The sequence below is a fragment of the Alligator sinensis genome, unplaced genomic scaffold (assembly GCF_000455745.1).
Source record: "Alligator sinensis unplaced genomic scaffold, ASM45574v1 scaffold907_1, whole genome shotgun sequence".
NCBI classification, from domain to species: Eukaryota; Metazoa; Chordata; order Crocodylia; family Alligatoridae; genus Alligator; species Alligator sinensis.
This window is the reverse complement of record NW_005841925.1, coordinates 2813950-2841922: the sequence shown is the minus strand read 5'-3', so window position 1 is coordinate 2841922 and position 27973 is coordinate 2813950. Positions and strand designations below refer to the sequence as shown.

At 45.9% G+C, this 27973-nt stretch overlaps 1 protein-coding gene across 1 annotated transcript in view; it reads right to left on the bottom strand.

The window, feature by feature from the left end:
• Positions 1-726: 726 nt before the first annotated feature.
• Positions 727-27973, bottom strand: part of LRRC56 (leucine rich repeat containing 56) — a 130260-nt gene continuing 103013 nt past the window's right edge. Inside the window, exons 9-15 of the mRNA XM_025198538.1 lie at positions 22866-23043; positions 17852-18067; positions 16402-16466; positions 13346-13476; positions 11512-11705; positions 6753-7140; positions 727-2147 (exon numbers count right to left, since the gene is read on the bottom strand). Coding sequence (XP_025054323.1) covers positions 1955-2147; positions 6753-7140; positions 11512-11705; positions 13346-13476; positions 16402-16466; positions 17852-18067; positions 22866-23043 — 1365 coding nt within the window. The 3' untranslated portion in view covers positions 727-1954. The remainder of the gene's footprint in view (positions 2148-6752; positions 7141-11511; positions 11706-13345; positions 13477-16401; positions 16467-17851; positions 18068-22865; positions 23044-27973) is intronic.

Genomic DNA, 27973 nt, shown 5'->3' with positions numbered 1-27973 from the left:
CTGGGGGCTAGTCACGGCTTGGGGGCCCAGTACTGCTCCCTCCCTGCCCCACACACAGTATCACTGCCTCCCACCCCCTGTTCTGGGATTGGGTCCTGGGGGGCTGACACTGCCCCTCCCACCCCTGGTGTGCCAGGATTGGGTCCTGGGGATCTAACACTGCCTGCTTCTGCCCCCACACTAGGATAGGACCCTGGGGCCTGGCACCACCCCTGCCTGGCCCTGCACACTGGGACTAGGCTCCAGATCCAACGTACATGGCCCAGGGCTCCCACTGCCAAATACCAGTACACAGGCCAGCACTGTGGGCTGGATCTGGCCCCTGGGCTGGAGGTTGAGCACCCCTGTTCTACTCCATTGGATCAGGCTGTTTTTCTTCCCCATGTTCAGTGCCACTGGCATACAGTCAATTCTAGAAGCCCATTTAATTATACAAGCAATTTGTTGGGCAACAACTGACTGGAAATCTCTCCTTCACTTATATCATTTCAAGGAACTATTTGTCACTCAGTCCTTAATGTAAATGGTAGATGATTTTCTCTTGTGCTCACTGTAAGAACAGGGACTTGGCTTCTAGCTTACAGCTATTATGTAGGAGGACCTACATAATAGGGTTTGGACTGTATAGTATAATATATTTTGCTCTAGACAGGCCAGCAAGACAAAGGCATTAAACTACACAATAATTGCATAATTAATGTATTATACACTGCTTTCCAGAAAATATCTGTAACATATGACTTTGCAACTAGAAAAGACAAGGTTTTATGATGCTTGACATTGGAACACTTGGCATCATTAAGGTTCTGCACTATAGTCGTGCATACCTACATCACAGTATCCGGTCACTTAAACCAGCTCAGTGTTCTACATCTCACTCCAATCTAAAACAAATAGTCTGTGAAAAACATGAAAAGCTCCTTCCCTACCTGGCTCAGCTTTGCTGATGAATCATTTAAAGTAATTCAGTCTTTGAATTTGGAAAATGTAATTAATCTGAATGAAAAGGAAGGGAACATTTGATTCTGAATATTCATTTGCTTATCACTCATTCTCTCTAAAACACCAGGGAGACAAAGAGTTTGGCTGAGAGCCACTTGAACACAACAAAACCAGCTTCCAGAGGTCATCAGCACTAGCAAAAGTCAGACATGTGATGCCTATCCATAGAAGATCAGTGCTGAGAGTTGCTCCAGAGCAGAGATAGGACAGGCTGATGAATTAAAGTTCCAGTACGGCACATTCTTAGTATTCTTTCCCATACTTGATGGGAACAAGGAATGATTGCAAACAGACTGAACTCATATAGGCCAATGGGGAACAGAAGTTAGCTATAAAAATCACATTATCTTCCCACAAGCTGGATTCTCTTTTCCTTGGAATATAGGGAACACACCTGCTCATTTGCAATGCAGTCATTTTTAGCACATCTTCATGTCCCCCTCAGTTAATTAACTTGTTTATTATGTGTAACAGGCCTGTATATGGGACTTCAGGCTGACCATGTGAGTGAACGTGAAGGGCCTTCTGGCACTTCTTCCTCACTGCTCGAGTCCAGGGGACTGCAAACTCCAAACCCTGTCACACAGCATCACTGCAGACTCCCCCATCATAGCTGGGCATCACTACCAAGAAGCTAAGTCTTGTTTCATTTCCATGCACACAGGCTGTACAAATCAGTTGCTTTTGGTTTAATAAGGGGTGGATGTATTGTTGATTAGAGGGTGTTCTTTCAAAGAAAAAGTTTCTAACCAGTTGTAGCCTTCATTGAAGCCAATCTTCCATTTAGTGCAGAGTGCTCTGCTTGACAGCTCTAGCAATGCAATCAGCTCTCAGGAGAAGTCCGAATACAGCTTCTGTACTGCTGGTATTAAGCATGAGGAACACCAGCACCTGCTAAGTGCTGTGGTCTTATCAGCCAGGCTCTGACAGATGTGGCTACATGGGATGTCTGCTATGACTCTGGAGTCTGGCGTGGAGCTGCCATGGAGACACTGGGTTTGCTTGGCAACCTCTGCAGTGCAGCCCGGGCAGTCAGAGGATGAATGGCATTCTTTAGCCCAAACCTCTCTGGAGTTTTTGTGGATGATCGGACCACAGGCTGGTGAGGGTTGATCACTTTGGACGGACTCTTGTCCACAATGGGCCTAAGGGAAAGTAAGAGAAAAAATCCCTATTGTGAGATGGTGCAAGCTGATATGAGGAAATGGTGTGATCAGGCTGGATTTCCTTGAGAACTTAACCAAAAACGTCCAGTACTTGGTGACTTGGGAAGTTTGGCACAAGACAAATGTCTAAGGCACACATACTGCTAACCTTAGTGTGTTTTGAGGACACCAGACTACTTGTCAATATGCAGAGAATCTTAGGAAAAGGACCTTGAGGGTCATCTAGTCCAATACCCCAGACAAATGCAGGATGCTCTATTCCTAGACCATCCCAGACAGATTCTGTAGATGTCTGTAGTCTACACTAGGATGAAAGACTATACAGAAATGTTTACATTGGTACTCAACCCTCACAAGATTGGTCAGTTCACAGTGCAACAGCTCATTCCCCAATTTGTTTTGTTGGGGGGGGGAGGGGGGGAGGAGTTGTTTAGTGTTAACACTGCTCCTTCTCACACATGCTGTTTTATCCCTGTCCAATTCAAGGGACCCTGGCAGATGTAACTTCCATCAAGCAACAGGGAATGTTGCTTAGTGGAAACTGTTGCTCCATGTGACATGCTTCATGTTCCCAGGGCAAGTTATCTAGAGAGCAAAAAACATCCCGGGAACTTGCTCTACCAGCACACAGCAGCAAGGGGAGCTGGGAGAGCTGCTGGCAGGGACTGTCACTCCCCACACACACCCTTCAGTTGCGCTGCTAATGAAAAGTGAGCTGTAGCTCCCCAGTTGAGCTCCCCCAAGGTGAAGGAGCTGCTGCCTTGATCCCTGGCTGCAGGGAGCCCTGTGTGAAGGGTGGGGGGAGCAGCAGAGCTCCAGCTCTTCCAGGATGCCTTACAAGGTGCTTCTGTGTACATATTTTTCCTTTTTCCCCATCTGTCCTGCCCACAGTTTTCCAAAGAAATTCTCTCCCCCTCTCTCAGATTCCTATTATGTGCAAGTAAAGCAAGTTATGTTGAGCGTTTGTTTAAACTCTGGCTTTCACAGGGAAGAGGTGCTAAAGGGCTTCTTAAAGAAGCAGACTTGAAGGTTGGTTGGGGAAAAGGAGGAGGGGGGTTAGCCATGACATCTCCCACTGAGGCACCCTGGGGCAGTAGAATTCAGTATGGGTCATAGAGAGTCCCCCTGCAGGAAGGAAGGGTGGGGAAAGAGTGGGATGCTGGAGTACCTGCCAAACACTTGCCACCCTATGTGTCACATGCCACATATTCATATTAAAGCACAGTAACAAACAAGCTGTAAAGATAACAAGTAACATCTTTGAGGCTGGATCACCATTTTTGCAGCTTGTTATCAGGTCATAAATTGCTTCTATGTGTGGCATGTTACAATTTATTGCTCCATTAACACATTAGATGTAGCAGCTGCCAGGGCCCATAGAAAATTGATCTTTGCTCCTATCCTTGCATCCAGATATATAGCAGACATCCTGTACTGGGGTGTTTCTGTGTAAGCAGCCTGCAGAAGACAGACTGAAAAGTGAAACATTTTTGTCCATGATTTAGAAAGTCACTAAAATACTGTTGGATTGGTACAAGCATGGCTTCTGTGTTTATAGTGTCACTACCAGGGATCCTGGTTTTCCTTGATAAAAAAAACAAAAAACGCAAATTCTCTGATAAAAAACTCATAATAAATGATTAAAATGAAACACCGCTATATATATAGATATCAATTGAACACAAAGTTTTATTGATAGATTTACAATTTTAAAGCAATTTGGAAACCTACCAATCTCTCAATCACTACAGTAAAATAAATTCTAAGTATCTATACATTTTAGTATTTGATTTTGGGTTTTTTATCATGGAAAATCAGAGCTCTCCTTGCCCCTTTAGCTTACCAGGACAGGTCCAGGCCCCTCACTCTGCACCCACAGCCCCCCCTGGCCCTGCTGGTGGAGGGGGGGCTCCCCACCACTGCAGGCACTCCTGGTGCAGGGGGCAGTGAGGACCCATGTCCTCCAGATCTGCGCATGGGGTGGGGGCAGAGTGGGGGCAGGCTGCCAGCTGCAGGCTCAGTCTCCCTGTCCTGCTGCCTTCCCCTGGGGCCTCCACAGCCTGGCAGGTGGGGCCCAGCACAGCACAGCACAGCAAGGCTGGGAAGGGCAGGGAAGCTCTTTGCTGCTGCAAGCCCTGTGCTGCCCTGGCAATACGCCCCCTGCCCACCCTGCAGCAGTAACAGGCACAACCTCGCACCACCACTCCCACTGCTGCTGGGTGTACAGGGGATGCCTCACCAGGGCAACATGGGACTTGCAGCAGCGACAATGAGTTTCTCTGCATGGCCCCACTTTGCCCGGCTGCACCAGGTCCCGCCCACTGGGCCATGGAGGCCTTGGGGGAGGGCAACAGGGCAGGGAGTCCAATCCCACAGGCAGCCCACCCCTGCCCCCACCCCATGCACAGATCTGGGGGCACATGCACCCCCTGCCCTCCCAGGATTGCGCACAGCAGTGGGGAGCTGGCCCTACCCCCCTCCACCCCCTGGACGAACTGCTCACAGCCCCATCCCACTCCCCACCAAGGCCCTACAGCTGCGCATTGCAGCCCAAGGCCCCAAGCCCCACATACCACCCGGCTAGGCAGCATCCCCAGCCCAGCCCAAGTCCCTCCCTCTCCCCTTCACCCCCACAACTTACCTGCAGGAGCTGCTTTTCAGGCTGCCTGGTGGCACTGTGCATGTACATGCACATGGTGCCCCCTACCTGACTGCCCTCCTCCCACTCCCCTCAGCCCCCTGCAGGCTGGAACTCTGCCAGCCTGTAGAGAGCCCTTTGCAAAAGAGCAAAATCCATGTGTTCCTCTGTTAAAACAAAAAGTCTGTGTTTTTCTTGGGTAAAAGGGGAAACCCATGTTTTTTTTCCCTTTTCCCATGGCAAATGGAAAACCCGGATCCCTGGAAATCACTTGGTGCACCTGTCACTTTGAGAGAGCTTGTCCTTGTGAAGCAGCCTGCAGGCATGGCATGGGGGCTGATTAGGGAGTCAGCTGACTAGGAAGGGGCAGGGACTGAGGCACATAGTCCAGGGCCTAAGCTGGCCTGAGCGCCACTGGGAGAGGAGCTCCTGGCAGCAGGGCTGCAGCAGGATAAGCAGCACAGAGCCCAGCACTCGAGGAGGGCTAGCCAGGCCTTGGGAAAGATAGGCCTAGGAGCAGAGGGGCCAAGGGCCAAGCACTCGAGAGAAGCAGGCCAGGGTTTGGACAAGATGGGCCTGGGAACAGAAGTATGGTCCGAGGTGGTTGCTGGTAAATGACCTGGTGGTAGCAAAAGGGACTGAAAGGGAGGTATGGTTAATGGAGGTCCCTACTGGCCCAGCAAGAGAGACAGAGTAAGGGGCCAAAAGGATATATGGCCTGGAGCCCAGAGGCAGAGAGCCTGAGCCCCTTGAGGGATGGAGTGTGGGGTCAGGGCAGGCCTGGGAAGGGATAGGGCTGAGGCTCACAGACAGAGAGTTTGAGCCCCAAAAAAGGACTAGGTACTTGGGAGATGGTCTGGTGCTTGGGGGAGACCAAGAGAGTTTGGTGCCTAGGGAAGACTAGGAATGCAAGAGAATTCAGTGCCTGTGGGGAGACCAGGAGGGTCTGGTGTCCAAGGATGACTACTCCAGTGCCTGGGACCTAACACAGGGCAGAGCATCAGGCTGGGAGCCCATAGTCCACGACGGGCATAAGTCAGCAAATCACCTGCAAGGCTTGGAAGTGGGTGCTGGGGAGGATGGAACCCACAAACTAGCTCTTAAGGCACAGGTGGGCAAAATGCGGCCTGGGGGCTGGATGCAGCCTGCCAGGCCATTCTATCCGGCTTGTGGGGCCCCTAAAAAATTAAAAAAATTAATATTAATCTGCCCTGGGCTGCCTGTCATGCAGCCCTTGATGGCTTGCCAAAACTCAGTAAGCGGCCCTCTGCCCAAAATAATTGTCCACCCCTGCCTTAAGGCAATGACCATGAACACACATGATCATAAGAGTAACACCAGGCTTGGGAAGCCCCGGGATCAGCCTCCCTTTCATCAGCAATTAATAATATCAAGGCACGGTGGATGAGTAACAGGGAGAGGGCTCTGAGGGGAACCATGTTGGCAAGTGCAGAAAGGCCACCAGGGGGCATTATGACCACTTCTAGGACTACAACATTACCTGAAAATCAGTATGTTTTCACTACAAGTGACTCCAGGTTTCAGTTCTTCAGGTGCTAATTATTATAATAAAAGGTTCCAATAATAACCATACTTTGCTTCCATAACATATACTTACTTAATGCCCACAATAAAAAAGGGCTCCTTCCCTGAACCTTCTTTTAAAGTGAACTGATATCAATTTCAGGGGGAGAATGTGTGTCTAATGTGCCCAACATCACTAGTGGTTATTTCTAAGATTCCTGTCATTAGCAGCGTGAGCAAACACCAGTTCACCCACCAACAAAGACAGCAGCATAGAACATATGGTACACCCCCCCCGCTAGGAGTTTAGACTACAGTGAAATATGAAGTGGAGACAACAGGCCAAGCTCTTCCTTCCTAAGTGAAGTCCTTTCTATTTTTACTGGAAATCTTGTATAGAAAGCTGCCTATGACATATGTACCTGACAATTGTTGATCCGACAGCTGCTGGTCCTGAGACAGGCCTCCTGGGCTGGCAGCTGGCACTCTTGTCAGTGCTGTGCCTCCCTTCTGCTCTTGCTGCTGACGATTCACATGCAGAAGAGGTGCTGTGCTCACTCAGACCCGCAAGCTGCTCACCCACCAGCCGGGCTGCTGTCTCTGAGCTAGCCCTCGACAGGCAGTGCTGCATCACCTGCACTTGCTCATTTGGATTGGGAATTTTCAGGCGCCGGACTCGGATGTCCCTAACTTTCAAGGGTCTGGCATCCGGGCCCTGCATGGAGGCAGGAGAAGGACACTTGGGAGGTGAGGGCACTAGGCAGAAGTTCAGCCTGGACGGCAGCCCACTTTCCAGAGCATGCAATGAATCTGAAACACAGTGGGAAAGCATATTGATTGACAGGTGTAGATCACTTAACTCCTAAAGGACCAGACAGTGCTGAAGTCAACGGGAAGACTCCTACTGACTTCAATAGGCCTTGTATTGTGGAATGGATGCTTCCACTTCCTCTTATGGCCAATAAAAACAGAGGGCTCTATGCCCTTCTGTGGATGGGCTCCAACCCAGTGAAGTGCGAGGCATAAGAAAACAGCAGAGCTGTGGGCTTTTATTTTTACCAGAGAAGTGTAGAAACAAATTTCCAAGATCAGCATGAGGAAAAAAAGGAAGTGCTTAGCTGTTAGAAACATTTTCCTATTAAAAAAGGCAAACCAAGTTGCCCACCAGATACTCTTTTTGCAATTTGTGATTTGATCCAGATAACCTTCAGGTGCCATCTACCTACGTGGAAGGAGAATACTGGGCATGTATACATGAAATGCTAAAGTTGCAGCAGACTAATTCTACTATACATTAGCGTAGCAGGCAAAACCTGTACTGATGTGCTAATGCACAAAAGAATTAGTCTATTGTGCAATAGCATAACAAAAAAAAGCATGCGCTGGTGCCAATGTGCAGCAGCGCCGATTAGGGCACATTAAGTTAGTGCCTGTAATTACAGGTACTCAATAAGCCATAACTACAGTGAATTAATGAATGTGTAGATGCACCCACTGAATCCTACTGCTGATGTATATACACAGCAGCATGTGTGTGTATGTTTGTCCCTAGAAACGTTCTATATATAGCAGAGATCTGGTTGCTAATGACGATAAAAAAAAATGAACTGTACCTAAGTGGCAGATGCAGAAGGTTCAGGCTAGGGCATACAATCAAAAGAATTGAAAGAGGAGCTGCATCACACAGCTCCATAGCAGAAACACAGCTTCACATGTCCTGTCTGGATTCAGCTTACTTTGCCCCTTAGATGACTCTGATGTAAAGCTTATATTGAACCATTTGCATCACACTGTTTAATTTAAAGTATCTGATGTTAATGTACCCTATGCTTCGTTTTTAGAGCAGTAATGTGCTTGGCTTCTTTCAAAGCCTTTTTTGGCTCAAATTGGGTGACCAAAATAACTTCTAAACTGCAAGTCTTTTAAACCTGGTAGTCAATGAGGCTCTGACTGCTCAAGCACTTGCACATAGGAATAACCTTCCAGATGGCATTTCATTACAGTTGATGGGATTTTTCCCTGTAGAAAGTGTAGGGCCCTGATTCCATAAAGGAGAAGGAAATCAAGTTGTTCAGACATGACTTGCTCTTAGTGAATCCATGCTGGCTGTTCCTGATCCTCTTGTTCTCCTCCAGGTGCTAAAAAATAGATTTCTTGATGAGCTGCTCCATGGTCTTTCCAGATATCAAGGTCAGGCTGACTAGTCTGTAATTCTCTGGATCCTCCTCCTTCCCTTTCTTAAAGATGGGCACCATATTTGCCCTTTTCCAGTCATCTGGGACCTCACCTGACTTCCACAAGTTCTCAAAGAGGATAGAAAATGGATCTGAAATTATATCTGTCAATTCCTTCAATACTTTATGGTTTGCCCCATCTGGCCCTCCCAACTTGAAAGCATCTCACTTATCTAAATAATCCCTAAACTGTTTTTCCAGTACTCTAGGCTGCTTGTCTCCTTTTGTATCTTTGCTGCCAGCTGCACTCATCATCTGGTGGCTGACCTTATTTGTGAAGACTGAAATAAAAAAGTGTTAAATACTTCAGCCTTCTCTGCATCATCCATAAGTGGAGTGCCTTCTGCAGTCAGGAAGGGACCTACACTTTTCTTGGCCCCTTCTAACATACTTGTATAATCCCTTTTTATTTTCTTTTACATCCTTTGCCATGAACACATATACCAACTTATTCACTTTTAAAATCCCCTTGGTCAAGCTCTTGGTGCACTATGATGTTCTCGCAATTGTATATTAAAAACAAAGAGGAAAAGCGAGGAAACAGTTTCTTTAACAAAACCAGGTGTGGGATGAAAACTTGGTTGAACGAAGCAGCCTGTTTCCTATTGTCAGAGCCCTGTGAGGGTTTTAGAAGTCTCTCTCTTGATTATACACAGAACTGGAAGAATTGGACTTCTATCTTTTTAAATGATAATAAAGTGCAATGTTTATTTCCAAGTACAGGTTTCCCTCACTTTATGCAGGTTCTGCTTGTGTGAATTCACTCTTATGCGGTGACCCTTTTTATACCAAAAATTGGTTATATGCAAAGTAAATTCACTCTTATGCAATCGGTGTTGTGGAAGACTGCAGTCAGCTGCTTTGTCCAGTGCATTGTGGGTGTGAAATGCACCAAAATATAGTCTCCTGTGCGGAACTGTGCTCCTCACTCATTGTCTGTGAGACATGTTTCTGTAGTTGCTATCCCCATTATGATAGTGCCCTTTGCTAGTGTGTACTGTCTGCTGTTGGTGAGTACATAAACAGGAAAGTTGTCACTTGGGATTCTGGATGCCTATCAATAACAGAGCTGGACATCATTGTCCATGCTTTTGTAACCTTGAAGTTGGACTACTGCAATGGGCATAGGACTGCCCTTCAAGACTGTCTGAAGGCTGCAATTTCTGTAGAATGCACAGCTTGCTTTTTGGCAGGGGTGGGTCACCAGGAATACATTACTCCTGTGCTTCAGGGTCTCCACTGGCTTTTGAGCAAAATTCAAGGTGCTGAATTTTTTACTTATCAAGTTTGAAATGGTCTGGGCCCTGCATAACTAAGGACTACCATCTCCCTTCTATTCCATCACAGTCTCTAAGGTCAGTCAAGAGCAAGCTTCTGCAAGGACGATCTGTCTGCCAAGTTCATTTGGTGAAGTTATGTGGAAGGTCATAGTCTGCAATTGCTCCTCACCCCTGGAACTTACTCTGTCAGAACCCAAACCTAGACACCTGTCAGAAGCACTGTAGGACCTTATTTGGGTAGGCAGGGTTAAGGTTTGGGGTATTGTTAAGGGGAACAGTTTTATTATTTATTATTTTATTTCAATTTTACCTGTTTTCATTGTAAGCTGTTCTGTGCCTTTTTGGGGGGAGGGTACCATAGAAATCAAAGAGATAGTTAGCTATGTTAGTCTGAAGTCAGGCAGAAGGCAGGGTAGATCTGCACCTTACAAAGTAAGTCAGAGATGTATAGCATAAACTTTCATGAGCCTAAGGCTATACATTTCTGATTTAGTTAGTCTGTAAGACATAAATCAAATAAATATAACAAGATTCAGCGTTAAAGTAACTCCAAAGAGGTCTTTGGATTTGTATCTGTGTAACAGAGGTATTCACTACATACATGTCTTTGGCTGCTTTCCTAATCAGAATTCACTAGGCCTGGTTTAACATTGCCCTACACTAGTTCAGTATTTGTACCCATGCAAACTGTGTGAAGATGACTAAATCAGAAAAGCAATGTTATAGACCCACTGTGCATTGCCACAACTCAACCACGCAAAGCAACCACGTCTGGCAATTCAGGGGCCCAAGGTCCTTCTCCTGAAACAGATCCTCAGCTAATACAAGGTTAGCAAAGTTCCACTGAATTACACAAATTAGGAATTTGGCCTATATGTACAAAGCTAGAAGCTTTGGGGACTGTCTCTGCCCCGATTGTTCCAAACTACTGCTCTGGAATATAGGAGGTGGGATCTCAAAAAATGTAGTTAGCAATACTTCTATTTGGGGGCAGATCCAGAGGGGGTGCAGCAGCTGCACCCTGCTTTCAGACTGGAGGCTCTGGGGACTACAAAAGTCTCCAAAATGGAAAAGAATCTGTCCTGGGGGTGGGGGAAGCTTCAGAGCTGATCCTGCCAACTCCAATTGAGCTGCTCTGGGGCTGGGCTCACCTATGGCAGCAACAGCAGCAGTGGCTTCCCACACTTGCTCCTGGGGAGACCAGGCAGTGGTCTGGCACCCCCTTCCCTATTGCTGCTGCAACTGTTTCCAGCTAAGCCCAACCTCCATGCAGCCTGGCTACAGTGAAAAGGAGCAGCACTGAAGTTATCCCCACCTCCAGAACAGTGGAAAAAGCAGCAGAAACTGGAAGAGGTGGGGAGGAAGAGTGGGGAGGGTGTGCCTCTGCGTGAGCACAGAAGGGAAGGTAGTAATGCTTACCTACTTTGGGAACTTCAAAAAATCCCCAGAGGCTCCCCCACTGTGGTCTGCCTGCACTGGTGGGTTGTGGGGAGGAGCCTGGGAGCAAGGATACAGTCATCCCCGCTGCATGGATGGCTGCTCCTGCACGCTGATTTACCAAATCCTGGATCTGCCCCTGCTTCTGGCAGAATTCTGGTCAACAGCTGAGCCCATTTTATAACACCAACCCTTCCCTATAAAGGGAGAAGGTGAAGTGAGACCAATACCTGAGGAGGACTGATAAAGACGAGACTGGCAGGAGGAATCCAGTGAAATCCTTTCAGTGAGGTCCTCATCACAAATCTCTCTCAATTCATCCTCACAGCTGTCACTCAGGCTGCATTCTTCATCCTTCTCCTCATCACTATGTGTTATCTTCAGCACCTGAGGGGCCTTCTCCATCTGAATGATTTGTAGACGCCTGACAAAGGTGAAGTGCTATAGTTTGAGCTGACTGTAAAGCTATGTAGAAGCATGCACATGTGTGTACAGCATTAAGAGCAGTTCACATAGGGGTCACAGCTGCTTGAAGACAAATGCAGGCAAAGTGGCTTTATGTTTATTTGCTTTGGTTTGTAATTTCCATTAAACTATGAACACTACCCATGAATCATGCACCCAATCCGCTCAGGCTTTATTGCTTCTCGTTCACCCAACCTCCAGTCAGTCAAGTGAAATGGGAGAGATTTAAACTACCCCTGCCAGAGCATAAGGCACATCAAAGGTGAATACACAGAAATAAAGGCATTTTTGTCCCAAAGGTAACAATTGCCTCACAGGGACATGTGGTCACCTCCGCATAACAATCTTTTCCTTTGGTGCAAGGAATGCTGGGCCAGGTTCAGACATGAATACCCCTGATCTCTTGCCCATGGCAGCCAAGAAAGGCACTTGGTGAAGCCCAATGTGAAGGAGTCACCATCAGCATGGAGCCATGTGTATAAGATCAAAAATCACCAAAAAGTGCTATTATCAAATGTTGAAATAAACAAAGCTCTTGGGTCAGAGCCAGTATCTTTTATTAGAACAAATAAATAATAGCAAAAACATTTTTCACTGCAAGCTTTCAGGTACAGATACCCTTCTTCAGGCTGAGGAGAATTCAAAGATTGTAAAATTTCTCCTAGGTAGAAAAGACACTTCATTTTGCACAGGGGAGGTAGAGGGTGGAAGTTTATTCCCCTGGGTACCTCAGAGTCCTTTTGTGAGAGCATTGCTCTGTGATGTGCAGATTAGGCAGACTTCTTCCCTGGAGGTGTCTGATATCAGACAGGGAGGTGAAAATGTCTTCTTTCTTGGTTTGCAATGAAGTTTACATTTACAAGGTTGCAAAGAAAGAATTTTTTAAATATTATTTAGTTGGTCTAATCAAAGATAATTTCCTCTGACCCAAGAGTTTTTTTATCTCTATTTCTTAGACCAACATGGCTATAACATACATCCCATTATCAAATGTCAGCATTCCCCTGCAGTTCTGAGAACCTAGACACAGCACCACTTAGCTAATGCTTGGGAACCCCAAAATAAAAGGGGATCTGGATAGTTTTACAATCCATAGTCAGCAAAATATAGTAAAAAACCAAAACCATGATAAACTGTTTGGTTGCATTTTTCAAATTTTCACTCCAAATACTAAAAGGGGTATTGTGAAGAGATACACACAAGGTATGTGTGTGTGTACAAGCATATGCATGTTCATGCATGTGTGTGTGTTCATCTGCATGCATGCATGTGTGTATGTATGTGAATAGATTTATCTAGACAAACATACAGTTAAAAAATAAAGAAATGAACTTTCACTTTTTCCTGGCAGGTCTCCCATTACCATTCTGAACGATTAGTCCCTATCATCATAGACTGTATCCTCCTCCATCCCCTTTCTCACAAGTTTTCCTGCAGAAGGAACAACAGCAGGTTGAACCTGTCCGGGCAGATGCGAATACACAAAAGTCAATTCCCCTAAACTGCCAGCAGGTGGCTGAAGAGCTTGTGGTATCACTAAAGCAAAGGAGGAATCCCCTCATTTACTATATGCTGATCTAGAATCCTCCCCAAATTTACCGTTTATGCTGCTCTCTCCATGCCTTCAACTCAGCAAAGACATCTTCACGGCTCTGGACCTCACCTTCTCCAGAATCATAGGAGTGTTCCACCCTGTGACCATGCAGCTTGAATGGGTTTGTTGCCAAAGGCTATGCAATACAAGGAAAAAACATAGTTACTATTGATGCTCTGATTCTTCTTTTGCTATTTATTGCTCTTGACAAGCAAACAAATCAGTTTTCAAACTCTGGGCTTCTAAAATTGATAAACAACTATTGTCTTCATTATGATTTTCTTAAAAAGGTATTGTGCTTGCTTACAAAACCGTTCATGATACCTGCTTATTTTAGATTCAAACTAGAAAACCCAGTATTGCTGTGATTCCAAGAGAGTAATGATTTTGGTCCCTTGGATATGTAGGTCCAGGTTTAAGCCAATCTAAACCTACAATAGCTACCATGATAAACATGTCAGGCTGGGACTGACAGTGCAGCCTTCCATTATGGCTCCCTTACACTTTTGGCACTTTGACACACTGGATTTCAAACTGATTGCTCTAGTATATCTCAGAAAACTTTCACTGATTGGGTGCAACACAGCAGAGCAAAGAGATGCCTTCAATTTGACTAGTGCCTTTTCCAGTACTTTTTGTCACAGATAATATGTAAAATTACACATTGCAGTGACAGGTATTTCACATAAGTGATGCGGCCCCCATTCAGTGAGACCACTGAGAGTTAAGCACATGCTTTCCTACTGTGCAAAGTTGGAGTCCTACACTAGTGTGTGTCACCTGTATATTGAGTAGTATGTTCCTCTGCCAGCCCCCCTATTGAAGTCAACAGGACAACTTGCAGGAGCAAGGATTTCCCCACACAGGTGGAAGGGCAACACAAGCTGGCCTCCTCTTTGTTTTGTAAATATGAATTAAGCCTGGTTCATTAACATGCTAAATATGTATATTGATGTTAAAAGGACACAGAAGAGCAGAGTTTTAAACTACAGCACATATACAAAAAGAACCAAGGCCTTCAGCCCTTCCTTGTGCTTTGTTCAAGCCCCGCTAAATCCATGTAAGTTTTGTGAGTGTGGAATTCAGAATCTGCCCTGCATTTTTCATTTGTTCTCTTTGAGTCCACTGTTTCCAACTCCCTCTAGGGAAGACAACAGCTCTCCCTACTGGGGCTCTCTCTCCTCCCTTCCTTACCTAAGATGGGTCCCAATACCCAATAGCATTTTTGTTAAATGACACAATGGCTCAACATCTAATTGAGAGGAGGTATCAAGTGGGGTCCCCCAGGTGTCTATCCTAGGCATAGGCACTGACTTTGGTTTTTGCCGGTGGGTGCTTGCAGATGTAAACCAAAAATGGGGCTTTATTTTAATTTTGGCACATTCCTGCACCAAGCCCCGTGCATGCCCAGAAGAGGCAGCATGGTACTTCTACCCAGCTCTCCAGTGTCTGTAAAGATCGGGCGCTTTAGTGGGGCTTTTATCTAATAGCCGATTGAATCAACTTTAGCTAAATGCCCCCAAAAGCCCTGTTGAAGTGCTCAATCTTTACAGATGCTGCAGAGCTGGGTTGAAGTAACGTGCTGCTTCTTCAGGTAAAGTGCAGGGTGTTTTTTTTAAATGTCAAAACCAAAAGGGTGATGAGCATCTGCTAATTTTTTTCAGTAGGTGCTTGAGCCCTGGAGCACTCTCGGAGTTGGTGCCTATGATCCTAGGTTTGATACTGTTTAATATCTTCATTAATTATTTGGATGATGGTATTGAGTGCATGCTTAGCAACTTTGTGGATGACACCAAGTTGGCTGGAGTTACAGATACTTCAGGGAGTAGAGCTAGGCTCTAGTCTATCCTAGTCATTCTGGATATGTGGCCTGCAATCAATCAGATGAAACTCAACAAGTGCAAGGTCAAAGTTCTCCTCCTAGGATGGAATAATTGCATGTACAAATACAGACTGGGAAATGAGTGGCTAGGCTGCAGAAGTGCAGACAAAGACCTGAGAGTTTCAGTAGACCACAGGCTGAATATAAGCTAATAGTGTGCTTTTGTTGTAAAAGAAGTCAACAGCATACTGCCTTGTATTAATAGGAATCTCACTTGCAAATCAAGGGAAGTGATTTTTCCTTTCCATTCAGCACATGTGAGGCATCGCCTGAAGTACTATGTCCAGTTTTAGGCCCCGCACTTCAAGAAGGGTGTGGACAGCTTGGAAAGAGTCCAGCACAGGGCAACAAAAATTATTAGGAACTGGAGAGGAAAGTCATGAGGAAAGGCTGAAAGAACAAAAGGTTACTTAGCCTAGAGAAGAGAAGGCTGAGGATTGATTTGACACCTGACTTCAAAGACTTAAAGGATGATTATAGAGAGGTTGGTGATGGGCTTTTTTTCTGTGGCTGGAGGGGACAGGGCTAGGAGCAATGATCTTAAACTGCAGCAGGGGAAATTTAGACTGGAGATTAGGAGGTTCTTTCTAACTATGAGGGTGATCAGGCATTGGAACAGGCTATGTAGGCAATCTCCATGCTTGGAAACTTTCAAAGGCAGGTTAAACAGAAACTTGGCTGAGATGGTTTAGTCAGGGCTGTTCCTTCCTTGAGCAGGGGACCTCATGAGGTCCCTTCTAGCCCGACTTTCCTATGATCCTATGTTTTGAGTTTCTGGAGTAATTTTTTTCCATGTGGCTCTTTCCAACCCATCTCTGAACAAGAAGCTGGAAAATCTCAGCATCATACCCCATTCACCACTCTGTTTGCTCATTGTTTTTCCAGCTCCTCAGCTTCCTCTGCTGTTCTCCTCCACACCTCCTGTGGCTTTCCATGCTCCCTCACTCCTCTTTATAACTGGGGTCCCTCAAATATGTGTTGCATGTTTTTCTGAATCAAGGCCATGGAACTTTCAACTTTAGTATATGGTTTCTTTTTTGGACTGTAGAATGGTGTGGAAATCTAGGAAGTACCATCATGGTCTCCATTTAGCACAAAGGTAATTTTGTCTGGGTCTATCAGACTAGTATGCAAAGTATAGGAGAATGAAATATGAAGAATAGAAGAAAAAAAACATACACCTAGCTTTTGTCTCCGTGCATGAAGGGCCTTGATAGGGTTCCCGCATATCACTTGGCCGATTCCTAGCAAAAAGGAAACAAAATAAGGCATTTCTCTCCAGCTTTTAACAATTTATACAGACAATCAGTTTGTAACTGTGGTGAGATCCTGTTCTCAAGAGCGTAGTATGTTTAATTCATGAACTGCCTGAACCTAGTCTGGATATGAAGTATCAGATACTCCAGGTGTGCTTCACTGGACCTGGCTTTGCTGGATCACCAGGTAAGGCTGAGCATCTCAGCTCCTGCCTGATAGACTGAGTTTGGACCAGTGACTACTGAACAGACAGAGCCAAAATGCTGGGGGCTAATACATCTCATCTCCTTCTGCAGAGCTGATTAGATTATAGCAGTTCAACTTTCTCCTGACAACTGACCAGGGTACCTCACTCAGGGAGTCTTCAGGAGTGGGTTAAAACAGAACTCCCATAGCCATGTCAGACATTCCCTACTCATCCACCCCAGGAGTCCTGCCAGTGGAGAGTGACTTCCCTTTAATCTCCTCATTTTCCTTTGTCATGTATACACTGTCATGTGAGAATGGCTTGGACATAGCTGCCTCCAAATCTCCTTGGCAGCAATCCTGAATTGGCCTGAGGGATGGCTGCAGACAGACAAAGTCCTCTCTCCTCACCTCATTCTTGGGGGCATGCTGACTCTGCAGTGTTCCCTGGAGGGAGGAGCGAAGTTGCTAGGCTGCTGAGCACAGTGCTATACTTTAGACCTACAGACTGGCCAGCTGGCCTGAAATTTGAAATCAGTGCAGTGATCCTTCAGGCTGAGGGGCAGCACCATCCTGGAAACCCATGAAACAGGCAGCAGTGTTTTCTACAGGAATACATAACTGGGGCTTGCACACTACATGCTTTGATCACAGGATCCACTTGTGAATGGGTCATGAAGCATAGCTACTGTACTCCTGCTATTACTCTTTGGGGGCACTTCATCCTAGACATCTATAACATAATGAAGGGTCCAGATGGTTCTGGATGAGATGGTTCTATATTAACAAGATCTGAATGAGTTCCAGCAGAGACGGTCTGTAGAGAAAAGAGTTGATGAGAATGGGTTTTGATTAACATAAGTGGGAAAAAACAAAACCTGGGGAGGGAGGTGTAGGAAGACATGCCTGATCTGTGGCTGGGGCACTCTGTTGCAATGCATACTATTGGAAAAGGCAATAAAGAGTAGAATGTGGGTCAAACCCACTTGATTTTCATCCTCTGTTGTGGCAGAAACAAGAGAGCACTCTAGCCGATCAGTGCAAGCATCACAACAAAAGACCAATGGAAAAGCAAGTTCACCACCAGTGCTGCTAAGGCCACACATGCTTTTGTGAGGATTAAGAATTTGGAGAGGTAGTTGGCTGGAAGGTGAAAGGAGGAACCAAGTAAGAGAGAGTTCATTACCATGTGTCAGGTCACTGGAGTTGTCTTCTGGGAAGACCTCATCAGAGGCACTGAATTCTGGAAGGGGACTGCCACTGGATAGCAGATGGGCATCGTTACATCTCCCTGCACTAGTAGGCCTCTGCAAGGTCCAGAGTCGGGAATCTGGTGTGAAATGAGCTGTAGCAGGTCTCGGATCAGAGCCAGGCCTTCTTGTTGTTTCCCCTAGGTAAGAATCTAGGAGACATTTTAATAATGTAGGAGTGGCAATGCAATGTTTAAAATACACCATCATTTCTCATTAGCACAAAAGCAATGGCAACTTGCTTGGTACTACAGGGAACTGAGTATGCTCGTCCTGCCATGAGAAACTGAACTGTAATTATTGCATGCCCAGTACGCTTGCTGCCACACAACCTTTTCCATATCATTGCATTGCAACACTCCCCAACTGCCTTCTGGCACAAACATATCTGCACCTTTCTATGTAGTTTCCAAGCTATTTGGAAATTAAGCAAAGGGGCAGCAAAAGCAGAATAGTCTGGCAGTACTTTCATGGGGTCCTAATTGTTCCTAAGAGCCAGTTTCATCAAAAAGCACAACCTGAGCAACCTGCTTATTCCTGAAAGGAATCAGAGATACAAGGCCTCTTAAAAGTTATTTTTAAATGGGCCAAGAAACTGAGTATGTGCAACAATCACTCTGGTCTCAGAATTGTTGGGATGCATGCTTTCAGGGCAAGGACTTTAGAGCAAACACCATATTAAGTGCCGTAGTCTGGGTTTCTAGGTACAAACTAGAGCAGGGGTGCTCAACCTCTGGCCCCACGGAGCCATTGCATCTGTCCCTTGGGGCTCTCCAGAAGTCCAGAAATTTAGCAGCTGGGGAGAAGTGGCAGTTAACAAGGTCATGCAGCCCTCTGTCAAATTCCCAAACTCCAAGCCCTGTGTGGCTAGTTGGAGCCGGGACACACCCCTTCCACCTGCATCTGGATTGAGACTGAGCCATACCCCTTTCCCCTCCTGCCATGGGGCCAGGTCAAGCATCCTTTCCCCTGCAGGGCCGCATTACAGCCGGACTTCCCCTGCCCCCCTGCACACAAGTGGATGGTGCCTGTTGTCCCTGCCTCAGGCACTACATCGGGACTACCAGCCAATTCAGTTCGTGGATGGACTGGGCACTGCCCGTATGGCCCACCGAGAAAATAGGTTGAGGACTACCAAACTAGAGTAAAGGGCAGTACATGAACTGAACCTCCCAAAGGGTAACCCCAAGAGGCTATGTGACTCCCATCCCCCTCTCAGCTACAATCCCTTCCCCGCTACCAACCTCCCCAGGAAGTTAGTAATATGCTCCTGCCCTGTGCAGTTACTACTGCTTCCACACTTAGGCTGGTTCAGCTATGCTGCCCTTCAGAGAGAGCTACATATGTATAACTATGGCTCTATTTCCTCAGCCATGGGCTCTAGGGAGGGAGTAAGGAATGAGTGTCTCACTTCACACATGGTCCAGGTAACCCACAAGAGGGTATATGTGGCATTCTCCTGCCCGTGGACAGAGTGCGAGTTCTAGTCTGATGGGATTAAATTATTTAAGTACACTGAGGGTACAGGCAGACATAACATCTCACCTCCTAGTTGCAAACTGGCTCACATTTGTCCCTGGACAGACATGTCCCTAGGTATGATGCTAAGGGTTCTAAGTAGAACTGTCACCTTCTAGGGATTACACTACTGCCAGGACACCACCAAGGAGCAGTAGGTAGACTCTTCAGACCATCAAGCCTCCCAGTGCCTGGAGTTTCCCCAGGGTTCCAGTGGAGGTAAAGGAAGACCAGGATTCACTGGTTACCAAGAAAGAAGACGACTTTACGGCCCAATTGCAATTCCTGCTCCCCCTTCTCAAAAAAGACTCCGTGAGTTTCATGAAGAACATAATTACACTTTACAAAATCAAGGCCCCTCCAGAGCACCTGGCCTCCTGGGAGCCACAATCAGAGGCCACACAGCCCCTCCCCCCACAAGCATATGACAACCTCTCCACTCCCACTCCTCATCCAAAATGAGCCGGGGACCCCTCTGCTCAGTGTGTGTAGCAAGAAGGAAAGCTGACATAGATGCTTTGCTTCCCCACTCGTGTAGACTGTGGTATGTTGTTTGCAGAATAAAGTCCTGGCTGTACCCCAGAGAAGCCTCATTGCCCTGCATTTGTTGGGGTGAAAAGAGGGAAGAGGGATACCTGAAGGACTAACCAGACAGTAGGCACAGAATGCTCTGTGTGCCCATGTAACACTGAACTAGCTCATGGCTCAAAATAGTACTTGATTTTCCCGGTGTACTTTCAAAACATTCCAGGACATCTAAACCAGTCTTAAGTGGCCTGTACATCCAAACTCTTGGGGCTTAAAGTTGCTTTACCACATTCTAGGCATTACATCTATCCATACCCTGAGATGCTAATGGACACCTTTCCAGAGTCAGTAGACTCAGTCATGGACATAACCTGTGGATTATGAATTATGGAAATATATTCATTTCAGTGATAGATTTCTTAACCACAGAACACAGAGTAAATTAAATGCACTATGAGTTTCTATAATGTTAGCACCCTGGCTGGGTCTCATAAAAGCCAATGAATGCAAAGTTAAAGCTGAATCTTTACATGTCCCATTATGCTTTCTGAAATGCTGCAGGGTCTCAAAAACAGCGCATGATCTTAGGTATAGTGTGTGCTGCAGATGCTCTACAGTGCAGCCTACAAATGGCCCTGAGTGTAAGTCAGTTGCTTTTTATAGGTTTAAAGAGACAACAGATCACAGCAGTCACTGGGGCAATGAAAGTCAGCAAGAAGAATGAGTGGCTTAGAAAATATACAAATCCCACTTGTTCCTCTCCCTTCTGGAAACAAACAACCAGCACTAGTGTAGTGTTAAAATGCAAGAACAAGTATTCAAGTGTTTAGGAAACCCCAAAGTCAAGGCTGCCTAACTGTGCCACCTCAGTCATCTCAGTCACACAAAGGTAGCATCTTCTGTTCCTCTTTCCTTCATTAAATGCAAGCTTTAGTATACCACTCGTTGGTGCTTGGCATCTATGGTCCTACATAAATATCCTGCTGAGCACTCACCAACACTTGTAAAAATTCAGGCATTTATTTAGGAGCTATATGTTAGCTGCCAAATCCTATTCCTATGCCCTGGTCTTTGTTAGTAACGCAAAACTGAAAAGGATATAGCAGGAGCAAAGTAGCTGAGTTAGCATTGCTAGAGAGAAGAGAAAATGTTTGGAATTTCCTAATCTGAGCATTTGATCTCACCAATTCACGGTTAAAGGTCATATTCAAGTATGGATGTAATAACATATGAATGCAACAATTTGTGTTTAGTTCTATATTGTTTCTTCTACCCTCATCTACTAACTATTCTGTAATTCAGAGCAGCAACTTGCATAGCCAAAGAAGAGTCACTGAGGATCAGGTTTAAAAAGATCTTATTCCTATCATACCTATTATTTCCAACTAGTGATTTGGACCCACTAGGGTTAAAATAAATTACAAGTCTATGTACTTATTCCAAAATAAACTAAAATTTTTATGGCATACAGTTGGCCAGCATACCATGGGGGTCAGGAAACCAATCTTGTTGCCCATATTAATGGGAAGCAATAGAAGCTGTGATAGGAAATACTTTGTAATATCTAACTCCACATGGTAAAGTGCATGTAGTACACTATATAAAAGCATGACCATTTGATCTGTAACAAAAGGTACAAGCAAGGGAGCAATGGATTTGTTTTCAGGCTAATGTACTCAGCGCTAATGAATTTAATGGATGTAAGAGAGGGAGAGAGAGATAGAGAGAGAGAGAGAAACCGGAACAGGCAGGTTTGAAGAGCACAGGTTCTCAGTCCTTAGTGAGTCATAAACAACAGTGGGTTGTGACCATCCTGTCCTTCCCATTGTGCTAAATGGAAACAGGGAGACCCAGCAACATCCTGGCTACATGGGAATGGGTCCTAATATGGAGAGAGCTGAGGACAGCTATTGTAGAGGGTTAGCAAGGAATTTCCCAGATTTTCTTTTATGTTTTTCTTTTTAGTTGGCTCTTCTGTATACTCCATTCTTTCTGTCTACTATATTCATTTCTAAGCTGTCACTTTGCTTACTCAGTTCAAAATATGCCCTCAGAATAAATACTAAATCAGTCAATTTCAGTTTTGTTAGACTCAAGACACCCCCCAGAAAATCTCAGCTCTTAGCTTTCACTCATTGCTGGATGTCAGAAAAATAATGGAGCAATTCTTCTTTCAGGTCAGAATGTTTTTGACACCATGGATTCCTATTTGAAATCTCTGGTTTACCTTGGTAATCATGGGTAGGTGTTTGCGCACCTAACAGTGCTAATATTGTGAGGCACCCCACAGAACCTAGAAAAGGGTTGCACAACACTTCAGGGTGCCATGACACCCTGGTTGAGAATCACTGTACTAAGCACTAGATTCTCATGCAGATGAGACTCACTTGATGCTTTGACTTGCACTCACATTTCTCTGACCTTAGTGGGGGGTCAGGCTCATCATCTCACAGTTCCATCTGAGGAACAACAGAGTGTAAAAACTTTTCAGACCATTCTCTACATCCTCCAGCCATGGCCCCACACTCCACAGCACAGGAGCTAGTATGGCAGCTCTAGCCAACTGGACTACTCTCCAAATCTGTAGAAGTTCTCCACTGGCTATGCAGGAGCAACACAAAGCAGCTCCAGTGGGATGGAGGTTCTGATCATCAGTTTACAAACACATTCACATTTCAAAGAATGACCACGACAGTACATTACCATAGCATGGTAATGCTCAGTGTTTATTTTCCCACAGCCATTTCCATATCCAATATGCTCAGTTTCCAAGTAAAAGGATGGAGTTTCCTACCTCCTAGCCATGCAAGTTCAGTTTGGTCCCTTAGGGATTCAGCTCTGTTAACATTCTTTCTTTTTCTCACAGTGATAAAATAAATGGACCTGGTGGGAAATTTGACATACCTAATCCAGAAATATCTTCTGCCAAGCCACCCTCCTTAATCGAATCCTTCACAATTAGCCAGTCCTTGCTCATCTTCCTGGAGGCAGGGATAGCCACTTGACTTGCTGGGACTTCATCCAAATATTTTAAGTGGGGGATGAGTTTTTTCACTTCAGCTCTGTAATTATAGTCTGGTACCTGAAAGAATGAAGAGTAAGGCAACTGCTTGTACAAGACAAACAGGAGTACTATAAGCAATGTGCGAATGTTCACATTGTGCGAGTGCTACGTTTTAAAGCATGAATGCCTCAAGAGGGCAAACCAAGCCATCTCAAACAACAGATATAAATTAGGGCTACGCAAAATTTTGACAGGTGTTTTGTTTTGAAGCTGTTTCAACATGTTTCGAGCTCGAAACAGCAAAATCAAAACAAAATGAAAGGCTTCACAACAGCTTCAAAATGAAATGAGGGCACTCAAAACGTTTTGAAAGTTTCAAAACTTTTCAAGTTTCAAAGCCGGGCTTGGTTGCAGCTAAACAGAAAGTAAGGAGAGGGATGGGAAAGAGGGGGGAAGGACTGCTCTGATATTGACATCTAGCTCCCGGTTCCATTTCCCAGCTTTCTGATCTCTTCCCCTAGCTCTCTGATCATTTCCCCAGCTCTTACTGGGGGGTGCGGGCCCCCGGATCTATGTGCAGGTTTCAGCAGACTACTGCTGCAGGCTGGGGCCAGTGGCAGCTGCTTGGCGCAGCTCATGTCAAGTACTGGAAGACTGTGGTGCTGCTGCTGGCCCCAGCCTGCAGCGGCAGCCTGCTAAAACCTGTAACACAGAGCCGGGGGCCCATGCCCCGCAGGAAGAGCTGGAGGTATGATCAGAGAGCTGGGGGAATCGAACTGGGGGCATGTTCAGGTCCCTAAACATTCCCCCAGTTCCTAGTTTGATTCCCCAGCTTCTCAATCTTTCCCTCGGCTCTTTCAGGGTGGCATGGGCCCTCTGATGATGTGGGATGACAACAGGCTGCCGCTGCCAGCTGGAGATGGTGGCAGCTCTGGGCTATTTCCTCAGCCGGCAGCAGCAGCCTGCTGAAAACCCGCATGCAGATCTAGGGGCCCGCACCCACAAGGAGAGCTGCGGGGCTGTGCCAGACTCCTCCTGGGGGGGAGTGGGCCCTGGGGTCTGTGTGCAGGATGACAGCATGCTGCCTTTGCTGGCAAGTGATACTAGTTTTGCTTTGAACAGTTTGAGGTGCAGTTTCACAACCCCCCCTGCACCTATCTCCTTGAAACTTAGCAGGTTTCACGTCATCAGAAGGGGCTACCATCCCTGAAATTTTCATCTGAATCAGGCACAAAATGACAAAGTTATAGGCATATTTGTGATTCCCCATTATAGCCTATGAGCAAAATGTTGAAACGTGTCGAAACAATGTGGAAACAGCGAAACAATTCTGACGAAACGAAACAGAACCGTGCTTTGAAACAGCAAAATGAAATACTGTCCCTTTGAAATGGTGAAGCAGAAGTTGAAATAAAACAGTGCTGTTTTGCACAGCCCTAATATAAATGCTACCACGCATTTCAAATCTTACTGCATTTCTCTATGCTTGAACTGAGACTCAAATGGACCATGAACTGATGACCCAAGTGGACAAAAGAAAAGGTTCATTTGTGGTTTGTTTGCAAATCACTGCCACAGCATCCCTTTGCTATACAGAATTGACACTGGCATCCTGCACTGCATGAAAAAGCTAAATAACCCATCCAGCAATGCCCCCTTCCCTGTATTTAGGACTCTCTGATTTCAGCCCCATAAATTAAGTAATAGCATGACTAAAATATGTATTTCTTAAAGGCTGCCAAACCCAGTGTCTGATGAACGAAAGAGGAACACTTCCCATAGGGTTAGATTTGGAATTTAGGCACAATCCTAAACTGGGTGTGGTGACCACCATGCCAGCAGTAGTATTGAGAGGTATTGTGGGTATTTCTGTATAAAACTGAAGGAAATTACATATTTTAATCCTAAGCTTTTTCATACAAGAGTCTGCATTCCAATAGCACCAAAGGTTAAATGGGAGTCTATCTTGGGTTGTTTTCTGACTGTTGAAGAACAGAATGACCACCTCCTGTGCACATGTGCCCATTATAACACACTGACCAAGTGCAACTTCTTACTGCACATATGGATGAATGACTTGATGTCATGCATATAATGTCAAATGTTGCATGTGCACATTAATGAACAGCAGAAGAAAGGACTGACCTGCTGGGCTAAGGCACATGCGTGCATGCACGCGGGCACTTAGCCTTCCCCACCCCCCAGCCTCAGATCAATTCCAAGAGACTCCAAGATCTACTGCAAGAGGCTCCAAAATCTACCACTGCTACTACTCTAGCAGTATACTGCTCTATATAGTTTCATAGTTTCATAGTTGGTAGGGTTAGAAGGGACCTGAGCAGATCATCAAGTCCGAACCCCTGCCATGGGCAGGAAAGAATGCTGGGGTCAAACGACCCCGGCTAGATGGTTGTCTAGCCTCCTTTTGAAGACTCCCAGGGTAGGGGCAAGCACCACTTCCCTTGGAAGTTGCTTCCAGCTCCTGGCCGCCCTGACTGTGAAGTAATGCCTCCTGATGTCTAGCCTAAATCTACTCTCGGTCAACTTATGGCCATTATTCCTTGTTACTTCTGGTAGTGCTCAGGGGAACAGGAACTCTCCCAATGCCTGCTGGTCCCCCTTAGCAAGTTTGTAGACAGCCACCAGATCCCCTCTCAGCCTTCTCTTGTGGGGGCTGAACAGGTTCAGGTCCCTTAGCCTCTCGTAAGGCCTACCCTGCTGCCCCCTGATCATGTGAGTGGCCCTCCTCTGGACCTTCTCGATGCTGTCCACATCCCTCCTGAAGTGTGGCACCCAGAACTGGATGCAGTACTCCAAATGCAGCCTGACCAATGTCGCATAGAGGGGGAGGATCACCTCCTTGGACCTGCTCATGATGCATCTATGGATGCATGACAAGGTATGCTTGGCCTTCCTGACCGCATACCCATATTGGCGGCTCATGTTCATCTTGGAGTCAATAGCGACTCCAAGATCCTTTTCTGCCTCTGCTCTGACGAGAAGGGAGTTCCCCAGCCTGTAGGTATGCTGCTGGTTCTTCCCCCCCAGGTACAGTACCTTGCACTTGTCAGTGTTGAAACCCATCCTGTTCTCATCCGCCTGCCCCTGTAACTTGTCCAGATCTAGTTGTAGCCTGTCCCTCTCTTCTAGCATGCCCACTTCTCCCCACATCTTAGTGTCATCCGCAAATTTGAACAAGGAGCTTTTCACCCCCTCGTCCAAGTCGCTGATGAAGATGTTGAACAGTGGAGCCCCAAGGACCACTGCTCTGTATGTTTGCTGGCTACTGGTAAGAAGAGGCAAGCATTAACTAGACTGAGTCTTTAATTTTAATTTAGAAACAGTATTAACCAACCACCATTCCACCATGTAGCACTTCCACTATGCAGAATGCACTGGCTCTAGTTTTCTAGTTTATAGCCCCATCTGGTTTGACAGAAGCATCATATTACGCTCATGTTGCATTACTGCAACAGCAGCTGTAACAGGGGCTACAGTACTTATCATCAGCTTGCTGCTTTTAGTTTAGATGACAGAGGAAGATGAGCTCATCTAGAAATCAAATTAGACAAAGCAAACAGGCAGCCTAAAGAAAGAGTAATTCTAGCTGGATCATTCTGTAGATAAAAAGAATCAGAGAGCTCTTAACATAGAAGTTGTAGTATGCAACATTAACTTTGCCTAGCTAGTGAACATGAAAAGAGATCTACACCTATTTTTTTAACATCATAAGTGACTTTTCTATATCCTAATGGGTCAGAAGATGCATTTTAGAAGCAAAGTGACTCTCAGAGCCCAAGGAAAAACCTTTAGAAACTTAGGGCAGAGGAGGTTTGGGGACAGACTCCAGGTTACAGAGGCAAGACAAGAATGAAATAGTGCAATAGCCTCTTTTAGGGCCCTGTAAAAGACATACCATTATCACGGACAGCCTCCCATAAACAGAGTCACTAACTGGCTGATGAATCTCTTTTCTTAGACTGATTACAAAAGTAAAATCCAACCAAGGAAGAGGCAGAGATAACAACACATATTTGGGCAATGACTCTTCTTTAAACCTTGTATTCTTCTCTAAGTCTAGCTATCCCAGTAATTGGTACACTAATTACACAATGACTAACAGACAAACTCTGTACAGATCAGGTGGCAATGCCTTGCCAAGAAATTAGTTAAAGAGAACTTCTTTTGCAGTATTCTTTGAAAATGCATCTTGTGTGCCACGTTATGTATATGTATTGCACTTGTAAATGAAACAGCATGCAAAATGCTGGCTGAGCTATACTTCAACCCGCACATCACGACGAGGGACATGCTCATTTGGGATGGGCTTCACCTGTCCCCCAAAGGTAAGAGTGTGTTCTCTTCTAGATCAGCGGATCTCCTCTGGTGGGCTTTAAACTAGGCTTGTCGGGGGGAGGGGATGATGAGGGACCACCAAACCATGTGGCACCCACAAGGACAGTCCAGCCTGAAGAAGGAGAACATTGGGACCCTGCAAGCCATGGGGCGGCCAGCAGTACAGCACAGGTAAGCAATAAGCAGGTAAGAAATAAGGGGCCCCTTGGGAATCGGAGCTGGGGGGCAGCAAAGGCACCAGTCACAGGGCTCAAGTGCCTATATACTAATGCTAGGAGCATGGGGAACAAGCAGGATGAACCAGCCCTCCTGCTTTCAGAAAACACCTACAACTTAGTAGGGCTAACAGAAACCTGGTGGGATTCATCCTACAACTGGGCGGTACATATTGAGGGTTATAGGCTGTACAGAAAGGACAGGGTGGGGAAGAAAGGGGGAGGGGTTGCGCTTTATGTCAATGAGCAATATACATCGAGCCTCATCAAGACGGAATCGAAGGATGAGAAAGTAGAAGGATTGTAGGTTAGGTTACACGGGGGCAAGAAGAAAGGGATTTGGTAGTGGGGGTCTGCTACAGACCCCCACACCAAGGGGAGGAACTAGATTCTGGGCTCCTGAGGCAGCTCTCGGAGACCATAAAAGCTAAGGAGGC